The sequence below is a fragment of the Cardiocondyla obscurior genome, linkage group LG05, assembly GCF_019399895.1.
Source record: "Cardiocondyla obscurior isolate alpha-2009 linkage group LG05, Cobs3.1, whole genome shotgun sequence".
Classification (NCBI taxonomy): domain Eukaryota; kingdom Metazoa; phylum Arthropoda; class Insecta; order Hymenoptera; family Formicidae; genus Cardiocondyla; species Cardiocondyla obscurior.
Genome location: NC_091868.1, coordinates 7,933,859 through 7,950,720, shown reverse-complemented (window position 1 = coordinate 7,950,720; position 16,862 = coordinate 7,933,859). Strand labels below are relative to the sequence as shown.

At 46.0% G+C, this 16,862-nt stretch overlaps 1 protein-coding gene across 1 annotated transcript; it reads right to left on the bottom strand.

Moving 5' to 3' along the window:
* Positions 1-130: 130 nt before the first annotated feature.
* Positions 131-16,307, bottom strand: Snrk (SNF related kinase). Its single transcript, XM_070656971.1, has 8 exons — positions 15,589-16,307; positions 8,220-8,423; positions 7,458-7,610; positions 6,858-7,104; positions 6,253-6,604; positions 6,000-6,128; positions 5,754-5,859; positions 131-5,606 (listed from the first exon to the last, which is right to left on the bottom strand). The coding sequence occupies exons 2-8, from the start codon at positions 8,412-8,414 to the stop codon at positions 3,474-3,476; spliced, it is 3,315 nt and encodes a 1,104-aa protein (XP_070513072.1). The 5' UTR covers positions 8,415-8,423; positions 15,589-16,307; the 3' UTR covers positions 131-3,473.
* Positions 16,308-16,862: the final 555 nt, after the last annotated feature.

Genomic DNA, 16,862 nt, shown 5'->3' with positions numbered 1-16,862 from the left:
TTACCAATTTTACTTCTTTTTATCTTTCTCTTTTTTTTCTTTTTTTTTTTTATAAAAACGTTGGAGAAGATAATACTCAAGAGAAAGGATAAAATAAAGCTAAAATAAGAAATTCTCTCAGGACAGGTAGTTAACTTTATCATTTCAATTTATTTCATGTGGGCACACAGTGCATGAACGCTCATGCTTGGTTTACAGATCTCATGTTATGCCGGTTTTTAGCAAAGTGGTGTCGTTAACACTGAGCTGGCAGTAAATCGGGGTGACGAATCGGACACTACGGGGAATAAACGGGAAGAGAGGCTTCGATCTGTTCAGGCCGGATAAACGTTTAGCACGAATGAAAAGGAGTAGACCGTTTAGAAAATTCTCTTTCGCACTCTTGCGTAGCGGCGCGTACGGAACGGCGGTGTGTTGTTCGCTAAAACGGAGAGGAATGGGCGACTAACACGAGCGGCGCAACAGCAATAAAGCCGGCAAATTCGCAACGGAATTACATGCGTTCAACGTGCTACGTCGAACTTGCACTCGAGTCTTGCAACATACATATACATATGTGCGTACATCTTATCTCAGGAAATCCAGTTCGATGGATCGGCTTACTCCATATAGCACGAAAATATCTTACTCTCATTCTCTCTCTCTCTTTCTTTCTCTTATCAATAGCTCTCTTAGAATAAGTCGGTTTTCCCAGGATGTAGGAAAATGCCAAAGATATGTACATGGAAGAGATACTTTGTTCTATTTGCAGCTGCAGAATATATATTGTTCGAGTTACGCGAGAGATGTCGGTTTTGTTACACAATTATAGGACCGAAACAAGCCGTACGTGACCTAGGGGCACTTACGAGATCTTTCTTGAGCTTCGCGCTAAACGATTCTCTCGTCGTCGATTATAGTAACAATGATCCTTCGCCTGATTGCTCGCCGCGGAGATACCCTCGTACCCTAAAGTCCTATCGTTCCCGAAATGTTCTCATACACCGAAATAACGTTAATGCCCATGTGTACACCGCGATTATTAGCTCCGCGTTTCGAAAGTAGCTCCCCGAGTTGCTGAATGCGTTACAATACAATAGAGTGAAAAAGATAAAATCGAGTCGGATTCTTAAAATCAACGATTACACCGACACAAGGTACTTGGCTTTGTACAACTTGGTATTGCACTTTGTAACTAGCGCAAAACTTAGGTCTGTGAATCTTATGAATTATTATTATTTTTTGGTCTCGTTAGGTCATCGTCATCGTGCGACGCGCAGGTAGCTAGTAGTCGAGATATCATCAAAGTCATTGCGGGATTCTCAGTCTTTATTAAAAAAGTTACAACCGACACATCTTGCAGACGGCCGCGAACCTAAAGACGGGAAGTGAAAAACACGGAGGACAGAGCAGTTCAACGAGCAGCTACGAACAATTGTTTAACGTTAACGTCAGCCCATAATCATGTATCATTTTCGAGCTTATTTTCTTACATTTTATCGCTTTTTTGCTAATCGAATAACATCGTATGACGTACATGAAACGAGGAAGCTGAAGAATGCGTGTGAGCTTCTGAAAAAAATTATCTCGATACTTGTCGAGCGTCCAGCACTCGATTAAGCTTCGTGAAATCATACGGAAACGCGATAAAATGGTGAATCGAGAATGAAATAATTAAAGGAGAAGGGTGGCGATATTACGAAAGCATTCGCGTCGAGGTAAAAAAAAAAATAAAATAAAATAAAATAAAGTCTAATAAATTCCCTCTGCAACAAGAAACATTCGATTGCAATACTTTTCAATAGCGGATAATACTCGCGATGATGACGATGATAAAGAGACGATGACGATGACGATATCTGTTTCTAAGTGACCGTTAATATGCGGCGCGAACACCCGCGGAAATGAGTGATCGATGAATGTCGCGACGTGCTTAACCGGCAAGCACGCTCAACAGATCTTGCATCTACCGTTCGCTGCCGATTGTTTCGATCTACGAGAATGAATCGATAAATGACGATTGCTATTATCGCATTGCCCTTAAGCTTCTAGTTATCCGCGCGCATAGTATTACGCACTCGGTGGGTTTTACGTGCGCTGCTTGTTCAAGAACACTTCTATTCCCGCATCGAAGTTTAACGTACATAAATACCGAGTTCCTCCCTCTCAATCGTATCCTTTCTTTCACCGAAACGCAACTCAGGCTACCGTGTAACACTTGCATTTCCATCCGATGTTAATTCTCATTAATATATATGTATATAAATATAGTCAACCGCCATTTGGAAACTATCTGCTTTTTTCGTCTTAATAAGTTAGGAAGCTTTGTAAAGGCAATGGGGTGTATCGTAAGAGGAAGAGAAGAGGGATCACGTTCGAGAAAAGAAGAAGTTCAAAGGAAAAGTAAGACGAGGAAGACGCTTTTCGCACTGCACGACTGCACATCAATCGGCCGCAAGGTTCAATCGTAAAATTGCTTCACCCTTTACGATGCATTACGCCGTGCTAAGTTTTTACAATGGTAAATACGTGAATAAGAGGAGTAACGAAAGCAGCGACAATGATAATGGCAATGATAGTGATAATGACAGTAGCACGGAGATGATAATGTCTCTCGCAATAATAATAGCGACTGTAATAGTAATAGTAGCAGTAATTGTAGTAATAGTAGCAGTAGAGTAATAGTGGTAATAATATAGTAATAATATTAATAATATTAATAATAATATAATAATAATCATAAACTCTGCAATATTTAATACACTGTTTGTTCATATGGACTAGATACAGCTCTCTAAGAACGACCGACAAACCGGTGCGTTCCATCTTCCTTCTCTTATTGTTGTCTTGATCCCTGTGCTCTACAGACCAGCGGGGATATGATGTGATCAGTCAAGTACGCTGATGGCAGACCAGATCCACGTTAATTAATTTTTTTTAATACCGCGGCTAATGATTACCACTCACGCGAATATCGGCTGCGCGTTTTTTTTTAACTTACTGTAACTTCGGCATCAGCGAGGAACAGATCATACCTTTATGAAAATATCAATTACGAATACACATTGCGTGTACAATCTAAATTGCTTATAAAATTGTATGTCAAACAGTTCTAACTTCTGTATGTAAAAATTATTAACTGCTGATTTTTTTTTTGTTTTTTTTTTGTTTTTTTAAATGTATCAGAGACACGGCATTTACGATCGCGACTTCGAATTGCGTTTTCTTTAAAAAACATACGAGGAAAAATATATCAGATCTCTCAAACTATAAGAATAATTTCGTGTCGACGAAATAACTTGCTAGAAATTACACGCACTATCGAAAAAACGTCGCGAAAAACAGTCTCGCACGCTCCATGCCATCTAGCTACTCCACTGACACCAAAACAGACCTGACTTTGTTTTTTATCCGCGCTTACATCGTGTCTCTCACCTTGCATACCTAAACGCAATCAATGTTTTTTTTTCTCTCTTTCGAGCGGAAGCGATTTATCAACAAAGCCTACAACACTTGGAAGCGTCTCCGAGATGAATGTGGCACACGTTGGGCATACCGGCACAGCCCTTACCGATATTTTCTTGCACAAGATGCGAGAGGCCTAGATTCTGATTAATATCACCGTCGCTACCGCGGTGCTGCTTTGTTGCGGCGTCACACCACTGACGACGTTCCCGCCACTTATCCTCGACCAACAGCATTGACTTAGGCGACGGTGGACTCACACGATCACGAGTGATGCTGCCGCACGAACGAGCTTTATAGAGACGCCCCTTACCAAAAATGCCCGGCAGTGGCACGCAAAGTTTCTTGTGCACGGCAAAATAACGACTCAACAACCGAATCTTTTTGTTCTTACACTGATTTGGATTTATCGAACCATTACCACGATTTTCCTTGTCGTTGCAGGTTGTCTGACTCGAGCACTTGTGATCGCCACGACGCTCATTGCTCGCACCACTGTTTGTCTGACAATCGTCCGATTGCCTTTGATAATTGTTATTTTTTCCGTCAGGACTGCGAGCGGATTGCTTTGAACTTTGCGGAATAAAAGATTTTCCAGCGCCGAGCGACCAGCTTTGCAACAGCCTCGCACCGAGGCCCTTAGCCTTCTGTACTGTGGTAGTTGCCATTTGTGACACAGGTGGAACAACATTGTGCTGAGAAGCCGTGCTATTTTGCGATACCGACGATGATGATGAAACATTCTGTGTGCCAATTACACCCGAATTGCGCGATACGTGACAATGATTGTGACAGGACAAGGGTGCCTCGGCTTCCTGAACCTCGGTAATACGATTCAGTGACTGGCTCTCACGCAATCGCGTCTCGCCAGCTCTTCTCCTACCAGCGCGATGTCTCCTGCCAAACATTACCTGGTTCTCGGTGCACCGATGCCGTCCTCCGCCGTTCGTTGTACTCGTGTTTGTCGTATTAGTGCCGCTACCACTGTCGTTTCGATTGCTCTCAGTTGTCGTCGGTGTATCCGTTGTGTGCTCACCGTTGCTCACTCCGCTTCCACCTCCGCCAACTCCTCCTCGTCCACCGGCACTTCCTCCTGGATCCTGCGAATCGCTCGAGTCGTCGTGACTGTCACGTCTCGGAGGCAAAGGTTTGCCTGTAGACGCGCCGAGTTTGTGCGCCCTTTTTTTCCTACTCTCGCTGTCGTCGTCGCTAGCGTCCGAGCTCGAGCAGGAAGTCGTACGTGTCTTATGAAACTTGCTTCTCCGTTGTTCATACGCTGTTCGCCTAACAACGCGACATTTAGCCGTCGAATCTCCGCATTCTGTGGAATTCACCGATGCCTGCGTGCCATCGCCGTCTTCCAGAATTTCATTGAGCGTGAGTTGTGTCGCAGACGGATTGCCGCTGGGCGATGGCATCGTTTTGTATTTAGGTGTTAACGTTACTTGATTGTCCATAATCGGATGAAGTGGTATCGAGACAGTCGACGATTCGTGCAGTGTTTTAGTAGTAGTCGTCGTTGTCGCAGGTACATCGGACGGTTTTGAGGAAATCACCGACGAGGATTCCGTGAGCGGTACGCTGAACCGATGATGCTGAGCACCCATTCTCCATTTGTTCGCCGGTATTGGTCCAGTCGATTTTAGACATTCCGTCACCGATTTTGGTCTGGCTTCCGTGCTGGTGGCTTTTTTAGCTGCCCATCCGCTCGACGGAGAGTTTGCGCCACTCAATCGATTTTTCAGATTTTCCTCGCACGTCATGGTAATCCGTGGAGTTACAGGCAATTTCTCCAAGAGTACATTACCCGTTTGGACTTTATCTGTTCTTTTTAGATGCACCGGCGACGACGTCTTGTTATCCTTCTCGTTTCTCGAAGTCTGCTTCAGTCTTTCTCCCCTATGCGATGATTCGGCAATGACGGTATCCTCTTTTTGGTGCGGATGCCGTTGGCCTGATACGGGCTTCGTACCGGGCTTCTCTGGAAGCTGCGATAATCGTTCTTGCAAAATATGCGAAAGTTTGCCCTCGGAGCGAGAACCGCGACGATTAAAAGAATTTAGAGCCGAATTACTGCCACGTTCGTCGCGGCCAGAACACGAGGAAACGTCGTCTTCATCTTCTTCTTCTTGAACAATGCTGCATTTGCGCGTTCGCACGTTCTGTAACAAAATCAGTCATTTGTGGCTTTTTGCACAAGAAATGATAATTGGCAAACATTTTGCTTTAAATGTTTGCTTCAAAGTTATATTTAGTCACATATTAATCGATGTTTTTTTTAGAAACATCGATGAATATGTAACGCGTACCTGCGGTATATCGCCAGGTGTCCGTGGCACGGTCAATAACGACTGGTTCGTAGTATTTAAAGAGTTGTCGTCCGCGCGTAGATTTGAGGTTAGATCATCTTGCCGACTATATAAAATTGACAGCACACAGCAGTGCATTAGTGATTTCATTAAAGGCGGTATGCAACATAAATATTTAAATCTAGCGTATCTGATGAATGAGTCACAGAATCAATACTAATGGATGATTCAGTATTCAAAACGTACTTTGAGGAAACATCTAGAGCTTCTGGCCGAGTTTTCTGCATCTGTTCTTGTCGATGAGCGCGCAATTTTCTTTCGGCCAGTAAAAAATACGTCGCGGTGATGTGGTTGTACTCATTCTTGTCGAGCGCGCTGAAAGAAAACCCACGTTAGAAAAGTCAGTAAAACGTAGCGCCGAAGACGCATGCTTAAAATATACTAACACGCAAAAAAGGCACGAGCAAAATGGTCAAATCTCTTCCTAATGTTTACTCACTCCAATATCTCTTCCTTGGTAGCGATGTTACCGTTAACCATTTTGGTAATTATGTGATTGTGATGGTCGTCGGAGACTTGTTGGCGCGACACGAGCGGCAGCGTTTCCATCGTGTCCGAGTCAGAACCGATCGCCAGCCATGGATCCGCGGCGATTTCTTCTAGAGACGCTCTACCCTCAGGTTGCCGCACGAGCATCCTCGCAATCAGCCGTTTGCAACCGTCGGACACGTGCGACGGGATCGAATACTTGCAGTCCATAATCATCGTTAATGTCTCGCTGTCGTTCGCCTCTTGAAATGGTGCTTGACCACATACTAACATGTACAGTATTACACCTAACGACCAAACATCTGCAACAAATTAAAACAATAAATACATAAAACGGAATAACGAAAGGAACGTAATAACTTCACTTGGGTTAAATTATTTTAATTAAAATTCTCTCTCTTGATTTTATTATTTCTCAATCAAACTTTCCACAGAAGACATAATTTTAATATTAATTCTCTTTCGCTAGAATTGAAACTTTGAGATTGGTAGATAGATAATGGAGCCTTAACTTTGATCATCTTTACTCTTAATTACATTAATTAATAAACTTACCTACTGCCGGGGCATCATAACTATCGCCAAGTAGTATCTCTGGAGCGGAGTACGCTAATGAGCCACACGAAGTCTCAAGCTTCTGACCAGGGCAGAATCTATTGCTAAACCCGAAGTCCGTAAGCTTTACCGTACCGAGCTTTTCGAAGAACACAACGTTTTCAGGTTTTAAATCCCTGTGCACTACGTGTAAACGATGGCAATACGATATGGCCCGAACTATCTGCCGAAAGTAAGTTCTGGCCACCTAAAATAAAAATTCAAATAACTCATATAATAAACGTGTCGCGCCTATACTAATATAATTATTTTGTACTACATACATGTGGTAAAAAAATGACATAAAATTCTAATCAAATTAACATTTAATTATGTACATCAAATTAAAAAAGAAAAAAAAAAGAAAAAACATTTTAAGATTAATTTAACGATAACTCTCGGCAATTTATAATAATAAATTTATAGCAATTTATATGTCAAAAATTCACATTTAACAGTCACATTAACTTTAACGTCAGGAGAGCTATATTTGCATCCTTTGTCCGCGTGGTAATTACAAGCTGATGGTATAATAAAATGACAATAGCCATGCGACAATACCTCTTCGCTGAGGCCGCTGTCGTGGCGCATGATGTAATCGTAGAGATCCCCGCCATCGCCGAGTTCTAGAATTAAGTATAGCTTGGTCTGTGTATCTATCACCTCGTACAGCCGTACTACATTGGGATGCTGCACCAGCTTCATACACCGCACCTGCAACGCGGAAAGCTCGCGTTAAACGGGGCAAACAAAATTCGTTTCGCTTGAGCAGATTTCAATCCGAGGGTCAACGATTCGTCCGTCATCCATTTGCGTCATTATCTCGCGAACCTAATAACGAGATCCGTCGCTACGAGATCTATCACGCGGCGCAGCTACCCGAAACGATTCGATCGTCGGTTAATACCGAACTAGCCATCAAAATGACATTACGCGAATCAGGATGTTATCTGTGACTCTATCATTTCCATTAGGACATCAAACAGCCGGAAAGTAACTTCTGGTCCGGCGCGATTGCGCAGGCACGAGCCGTGAAAAATAGAAGCAAGCAACATTCAGGAGGTCGTTAGAATTCTATCTGTCTGAACGTAAGATCTCATTTACGAGAAATGACTTTGAAACAGCGCAGCTTTGTGCGAAAGATTAAATAAAAGCAGGACAGAGGCAATCGAATTGAAATTTTCCAAATTACTTTTAGTGAAAGAGCATATCCCCGATTCGTCTTGATTATAAATAATAGAAGATGAAACCGGATAACCGAGAAATTTGCGAGTACGACGTGGAATTAATATTTTATGAAATGGCCAGTGATATCTCTTTTACCTCTTGAAAGAGATGAGCCCGTGATACCTCGTCGAGCTTACTCTTGTCGATCACCTTTACTGCGACCTTCTCACCGGTGAAAACGTGTCGTGCTAACTTCACCACAGCAAAGTGACCGCGGCCAAGGGTCTCCTCCAAATCGTAAAGCCCGGCGATCTTGCCATCGTAATTGCTGTATCCCACTCTTCGATTCATCTCGTGCCGCTGTAATGCATATTGCAAGATTTTTCATACTAAGGATAAAAAAAAATAAGAGACGTACTTATCTAACGCGTGCTAGATAGATTTCATCTCAGATCGAAACCCATCCAGACTCGGCATTTGTGAGAAGAACGCAGTTTATCTCGCGTCAGATTTTTATTAGTATAAAAAAAAAATTATATACATTCCACTTGTGTGGAATAAGATTTTAAAAAGCTACCGCGTTTTGGAAGGTGAAGCATTTATTTGATTTGTCGTATTCTTTTTATTTTCTACGCTCGTCCACATGATCGAATTCTGATCGATCGTTCAGAAATGCCCAACGACCAGTCGCGCAAGTACGACGAGACGGTCCATTCCGCGCAAAAGAGGTCACTATTATTTTTAGCGCTTAGTAGGAGCAATAATTAATCGCTTCGCCATCCGTGGACGTGCGATCGGTGCAGCGGTAAAAAAGGTACGCTCGCTGGGACGATATAGGCGGTGGGTATCGCTTTGGGAAAACTGGGAAGCTAATGGACCAAACACACGCGCAGGTTTTGCAACTAAATATAGTTATCCGATTCGAACTTTTCCTCGCGCGAGCGGAGTAGTCACGTCGCGCCCAGAGTGCATAGAAATCGCGCGTAATCCCCCGCAAATTGATTTTTTCCTCGTTGAGTATCGCATTAGAAACTCGAGTAACTGGAGCGCGAGAATCTGGTGTCCATCGATCGTACCGAGACGCGGCTCCGCAGGATTGCCTATCGATGGCGATCATTCACTTTCTCAAGGATCAATGACTTAGAAAAGAATGCAGATACATCTTAATACGCCCGCGGCTTGCCCAACGCGAAGATAATCGCCAATGCGAGCGCGAGGTGATCAGGGCACGGTCAAATTTAGCGCTGGACGGGAGTAGGAGCCAATGTTGTCGCCGAGGGAACGTATTGTCTTCGACGGTGCGTAATTGCGAAACGCATTCTCGCATTCCGGCCTCCTTCGTCCCTGCCCACCTTTACATCGGACACGCCGCGAGTCTTGCTCTTATGAATATTTATTCCTCTTGCATTATCGCGCGATTGCCTCTACAATTTATCACGTACTCGAAGCGATGACTCTCCCTGCTCCCGAGATCAATCGTTCGCCCGCGTGTACGAGGGAGCGCGCGAGGAAAAAAAAAATCCATGCGACAGAGCGGGTCGCGAAAATCTCGACCCACGGCTACCACCCACGATTTCCTCTGGGATCTACAAAGGAGAGTTTCTCGCCGCCGTGCGGAACGCGGCCACGCGCGGCCCCGTGGGGGTTCTCGGCAGCCGCGAATCATTTCCTCGGCGTGCGTGCTCCGGATACTCTTAACGAGGATTACGAAGAACGCAAAAATAAACCTTCCCGAGCGGCGCGGCGGAGGTGCCAATAAAGGAGCCGGACCCGCATCGAACCGGACCGGGCGAAATTTCTTCTCGGGAGGGGAAAACGCCGGCCGAAGGTCCTCCGGCCGGAAACGTCGGCGAAAACAGATCCGGATTAATGCCTTAACGATCGAGTCGTCCGCACCCGCCGGGGGCAATTTATAGCGAACGCTGACGCAAGACTGACATTCACTCGAGGCGAGGTTTACGGCTTTTATTTCGCACAAACGCGTCCATCGTCTATGTCGCGATATAAATAAGACGGGAGTATTCTCTCCCATTCTCGCCGGCGTTATTATTAACGACGAGCGTTCCCTGCACCGCCGTTCATTGTTGAGATAACGAATTGTCCGGCCGGCCCGTTAATCCATTAAGACGAGATCGGCCGGCGGTACGATTTGCCGGCAGATATCGAAAAAATTCGTCCCGCGACGAATCGTTTGTCATGCACGGCGGAGATAATGCGTGATCGATCGCCGCGCTCTTCGGAAGCGAATTCAATTAAAATAAATCTCGGCCTCGGAGACGGCATCGACGCGCGGTTAATTCTTTTCGCCGTGACACGGAAAATTGATCGTTACGTAATCGCAATTAATACCATTAACGGTAATTACCGCGGTATCGCGATCGTCCCGCGAAGGCCCATCGGGTTTATCCCGACGCACAGATGCATTAATGCGCGGATAGTGCCGTCAGCGATTTAACGCGATTATCCTAATTTTATTTCGCGCTCGCAGGCTGATTGCCTAAGTAAATAAGGTTACAATGTCCTACGTCAAAGATTTTAAAATTATTGTTGGCGCAGCACCGGCGTTTCAAAGAGTTGGACTCTGTTACTCTAGCATCGGGGAAAAGCATAAACATTTGCACGTGGCAAAAATAATAAAAGCGCATTTCGCGAAAAAGTAGACGTGTAAAACATCGCCGTATCGATTAATGCGATGTACAAAATGTTACGGATATGTTTCAGTATTTTTTCGGAATATTATCTGTATTCCCCGAACATCGTAATTAGAAACATGCTGCTCGGCCGCGTGAAACGTGTATCGATTCCGATTATTCGGGGCCGATCGCTATCACGATGGGATTTTCCACGTGCGAGGAAACCGGGAGTCGTTCCTCATCCATCCGGATCCGTCACGCCGTCGCGAATTGAACTTGACATTTAACCGATAACGACGCTCGTCGTCCGCTATCAAGATCTACCTGCGCGCGGCCGCGTCCGCGATGTCGGACCTGACCCGCTTTTACCGCACGTGTCCGCGTAATAATGAGGCGCACGAGCGTTAGTTACACGTAATAAGTTTACGGTTTCTCGGGGGCGGACATCCGAAACGCGCGTCAAATGCGCCGCGAGGCCCCATATCCCGTTGAACCTGGGTGCCTGGGGAACTCGGGAAAACGCAGCCGACGTTTGAAATTTAAATCGCGTCCGCTTCACAGAGCGCATTTCCCGGACACGGTCGTAAACGGAGCGTCGCGCTTTCTGAAACACTTTCGCATGCGCGCGAACGCGGAAGCCGCGAATTAGCGGACGTCGCACGTGTGCACCGCGAATCCGGAGTCCCTCGCAAGATGCCCGGCTGGGAGGCTCGAAATAAATGATTGCGATCCGAAACGATCGGCGGAAGATTTGACGGACGTATCGGTTAATGTTACGGAAAGGTCGACAACGTGCCAACGCGGCCAACGACTGGTTGACTGACCACTATCCGGGAAATCGAGCCTCGGTACTCGCGTCGGTGTATTAGTCACGAATACGGAACGTGTTCGCTATTACGCCGTTACAGCCCTTGCACCTCTCTCTCTCTTTCTCTCTCTCGCTCAATAAATCAATTAATCTCCCAGCGAGGCATGCATTTTTGCGAAAAATCCACCGCCTATTGGAAAAACGTGACATTTAAAACGTCATCCGTCGATCGTATCTTATTTTTACATACGCACGCGTAATATTGACGACATTAAAATGATAATTTAATGAGATAAGCCATTAAAGTATAAGATCAAAGTGTCGCGATACCGTTCTAAGATCCGACGTGAAATATCTTACGGAAAAATTATTCGGAAAGCAGTCGATTAACGATAACGTGCGTTAAGAAAAAAAATAAAATAAAATAAAATAAAAAAAGCTCTCTCTCGGATTGCGAAGTAAGTATTTTTCGCACAGCACGGGCGTTTCGTTCTTTTTTTTTCCCGATAAAATCGCTTTTCTTGCGCAACCAAAAGTACGGCGCATCACCGATCGTATATAACGGTAATTGATGCGCGGGGATTCGCGATCGAGGCAACGATAATACGGCCTCGTGACGATAATGCGTAACGTAAACGTACCGTAGTACGTACGTAACAGGTACTGCTCGCGTACCGTTATCGGAATCCCGCGAAGAAACGCGCGATGATATCCTGAGGGGCGCGACTAATCCACGCCGGTGGGAACAACAGCGACGTTCATCTTCGCGAGAATGATAATTACGCCCGATTAGAACGTTCGCGTTTGCCGCCCCGGGGTGAGCGTGAAGTAACCGTGCGAATAGCCGCACACAAACACGAATTTATTACGTCATATATCAAGCGGTGTAGTAAAATAAAAATTATTTGGTGGAAAAGAAATTAATTTTCCTTTTTTTTTTTTAATTTTAATACGCAGGTTTTTATCCGATGCTAATGTAAGGTCAACTCTTTTTCCGCGTTGCAAAAAATTACGAAATACATTCCCTTCGCTTGTAAGCACGCATTACAGACAGTTCCGCGAGCTTAATCCGCTTTTGCATTGACGTATTGGCATTGTCAGATGGTATCAGCGAATAGAGTTGCAGAAAGGCTGCACCGACAAGCTATCGGCAATAAATCGACGATGAAAATCTCTCGGATATTGACGGAAGCAATATTTTCGAATGCTGATATATAATATATATATATATTTTTATTTTTTTAAGTCTCCACGATTCCCTTTTGTCTTCCGCTCCCGCTTTTGCATCTTGAAACGCAACACGCGAGCAAGTGTCATTTCTACGATTTCCGCCGCGCGAACGGGTACGGATTACTTTGACGCAACCGGACCTGTGTAATTCGAGATAATGCACTCCACAAGCGGATTGATCTCCGCTTCCGAACGCCACTGCGTTAATCCACTTTCCTCCGCGCAAACACTGTTAGCCGACTAGCCGTAAACAGCAATAGTTTATTACGTATGGGTGGAAAAAAAAAATATAGAAACGAAAGTAATCTATTGTTCGAAGTAAATTAAAAGTTTTTTTTGTCTTCCCTCGAGTGATGAAGAACGATGGTAAAGAGATGGAAATTACTCGTGGGAAAGTTAATACGAATCGTAATAGAAGTCTGATTTCTAGCAAAAAAATTCGCGTAATATTTTTAGCAAAATATTCAAACCCGCGGTTGATCAGGAAAATTATATTTAACTGATGTATATAATATATCTAAGTATTATTATACGATAAATCTAGTAATAATGTCGCCGTTATCGGAAAACACTTTTAGCGATAATCGAGATTTACGTTATCTACAAATACTATACATTTTTTTTTTTCACGAGCGCTTAATCATTCATGCTGATGCAATTTTGCAAATAATTGCTTAATTAAAAATTTAGCAAAGTGAATTATATATATATATGTATCTACTTATTGGCAGCCTTCGAATATTCTACTCCATTGAGTATTCCGTTCTCTTGAAATGCCAAAAGTCTTGATATTTGCATGCTTAAACATATATAGATGCAACATATGAATGGGAACAGGGCGCTCTCCAAGAATGTCACGTAACGTACAGTGTTCCACTTCCTATCTTTTTCAAATGTAAAATACGACCGACCGTAAATTTTCTGCGACGAGAGAGAAGAATACCGGAAACTTATCCGTGGCTCCGACGCGTTTATTCCGCCAGTCGAAATATCATACGCGACTGTAATCAACGTCCGCTTTCAATTGATTAATGTTCGTAATTAATCAATTATTCTAATATACACGTATCGTTTGCATTTGATGTTCCAACGATAAGCGTTAACGCGCGATAACGTAGCTATTAAATTTAGGACCACTTTTGAGGCTGTATTTCGAATTGTAATTTGTGCCAAAGCTGCGTAATTAACTTTTCACGTGCTCGGTTTATCGGTATGCCCGAAACCTGAATGTTAATTGAAGCGAAAGAACGCAATCGATGGAAACACTTTTGCGAAAATACGATTTGCAGAAAGGGGGTCCGCGTCCGCGCGCCCGTAAAATTCCCCATTCCGCTTCATTAAGATTCTTTGATCCAAATGAAATTCATTCCCGGCGCACAATTACCGGCACGTACGATATTATTTATTGACGACGCTGCAAAGCGTGCGTATTAGCGATCGTTAACTAAAACAATTTCACCTGTTACCACCGTCAAAACCGAAGTAAATTTCAAGATTAGCTCATCCCGGCGATAAATATTTAACGAAAAATCCGATCCTCTCTCCTTTATCATCGCGATATTGCGCAATCCGTCCTAGCCAGCGAAATTATGAAACATTCATATCGGCGTATTTCGCAAAGTTGACAAGATACTAAATTATCGTCGCTCTTCGTCTATCGGCAATAAATTAGTCAAACCAAGCGTTTCGTTTAATTTTTATTTTTCTCTTTTTTCTTTTCTATCGCGCTAAGGCGATAACGATGCTCGCGACGTTCCCGTAGGCGGTTTTTCGTACCAGCGGTCTCAGAAGCAGTCTTTTGACAATCGATTTGTCCGCGGATCGACTTATCGTGCGTGTTTTATCTCGGACGAGCGGCGAGGGACGATACGCATCCGATAAAAGAAAACCCCACGCGAGATCGTGTTACCTTAGCCTCCTGCCTCGCATTGTTTACCCGTGAAAGATCGGACCGCCGTTGCGAATTTATCGGATGCACGATGGACCACACGGACCCGCCCGAGCATCTCTCGGAAGACGACAAGTTCCCAGAACGCTTTCCCGCCCTCCGCCACCGCCCACCCGGTCGATATTATTGCTGTAACGTTGTAAATAGCGTCCGTGCCGACGACTAGCGAACCCGCTGTTTATTGATAAGTGCGTTTACCGGCGACGTGACCATTATGCAACCGGCACGCATCGACGCGAGGCTCCTTTGAAGCCGCGCGCGGCGATGTCCGACCGGAGAAATAGACGTTTACCTTGAACTATTTTTTTTTTTCCTCTCCTCCTTCTCGCGGGAGATAAAAACGCGAACATCTAAAGGCCTGATGCTGCATTGATAACGCGCTTTCTTCACCGCGACCGGCGTAATGAAGTATCGTTTTCCCAGAAATAATTAACGCGGGACGCGATCGATGGGTTTGCTCTCTTTTTAACCACGCCGCATTGACACGGAACAAATGTAAGCTAATCGTTCGCGAGAGGGAGGAGGAGGAGGGAGAGGGAAAATAGGTGAAATCTATGCGGTGGAAGCGCCGAAAGTCGCGCGGTAAGATTCCGCGATCGAGGCGTCGGCGAAAAAGCATCGCGCGATTATATCGTGGGAAAATAAAAAATAAAAAAATATCGAGCGGAGGATCGAGAGCCGCGGAATCGGCGCGACCGCTCGGGAAGCTGTCACTGGCGGTATCAACGCGTAATCGCGGGGAAATTATCTTATCGTGAAGCATCGCGCGGGTGCAACAACCGCTTAGAGACAATAAAACAATCGCGGACGGGAAAGACGTCCGAGAGGCCATTTTCGAAGGAGAGTCCACTGGGTGATCCGCGAAGGAATCGCGATGACGGTTCGACGTAATGTAAAGGCACTCACCTCTTTGTCCGTTAGACCGACGAAGACGACGACAACGACGACGTTGACAAGTCCAGCCAGCAGCACCTCGGTAGTCCGGCCACCATCATTTGCGATGCGGACTTGTTCACGGCGCCGGCGGCGACGATGATCGATGCCTCGGGAACCCTGGTCGCTCCGCCCGCACGAATTCTACGAAGACGCGAACCGTCTCGAAGCTCGTCGACGGCGACGGCGACATCGAACGTCGCTGGTGGGCCGCCCGATTCCGGCTTGCTCAAGACGCGTGTTTACACGGCACCGCTCGGTCGCTCCTCACATTCCTCCGTCCGCAGCGCAGCCTCCTCCCCGCACGCACGGTCTGTCTTTCTCCTCTCTCTGTCTCTCTCTCTTACTTGGTCTTTCTCGCTCCTTCCGTCCCTCAGATACGGACACTCGTGTGAGACTCGCCCGCTGACGGATCGCCTCTTCTTCCCCGACGCGGCCGATCTCTCCTCCACTTGGTAGCGGTCTAGTGTCCCTCTCTGTCTCTTCCGCTCCTCTCCTCCGCCGCTCGGTCGGGAATCACCTCGCCCACCGCGGTCACCTTCTCCTCTTTGTCTATTCGCTCGTCGACGCGGACGCTCGCGGCGCGCACAACTTCCGGGAGTCCCGAGCGCCGTATTCCTCGCCGACGACGGCGATGCGAGAGCGCGCGCGACACACTTCCCACCTTTTTTCTCACCTCCCCCTTACCCCGCCAGCCCCCTTTCCCCCTCGTGCCTCTCTCACCGCGCTCCGTTAATTTGCCGCCGCCTGGGCGCGCGGATATGCACGTACGTTACACACACGGGCGAGCGTACGTCGCCGCTGACCGTTTCTCTGCTTTTCCGTTATTCCCTCGGTCTCCCGAACCGCCGTTGCCCCGAGGTCTACGGAATCGCGCCGACCGATCTCCGACACTGCGTCGTCCCTCTCTCTCCCTGGCTCCCGCGAGCAAAGGGCGCGAGGTGACGGCGAGCGACGACGACGAGGACGATGCACGACGATGACGGGCGTGCACGCACACACCCGCGACGCGGAAACACACGGGAAAGCTGGTGGAACGCACTCCGCGCAGTCGACGACCACGGACACACTCGGCGGACGCGCTCCGAGCGCCAGCCGGCCGTCGTTCGCAGCCGCCACCTTGCGCTCGATTCGGTAACCACTCGCCCATTGCTTGACCATTACAGCGTACTCTCAATAGCGCGAAATTTGAGATCCTTCGACTGCGAAATCCCGGACGATTGTTAAATAAAAACTAGCCGCGTGCG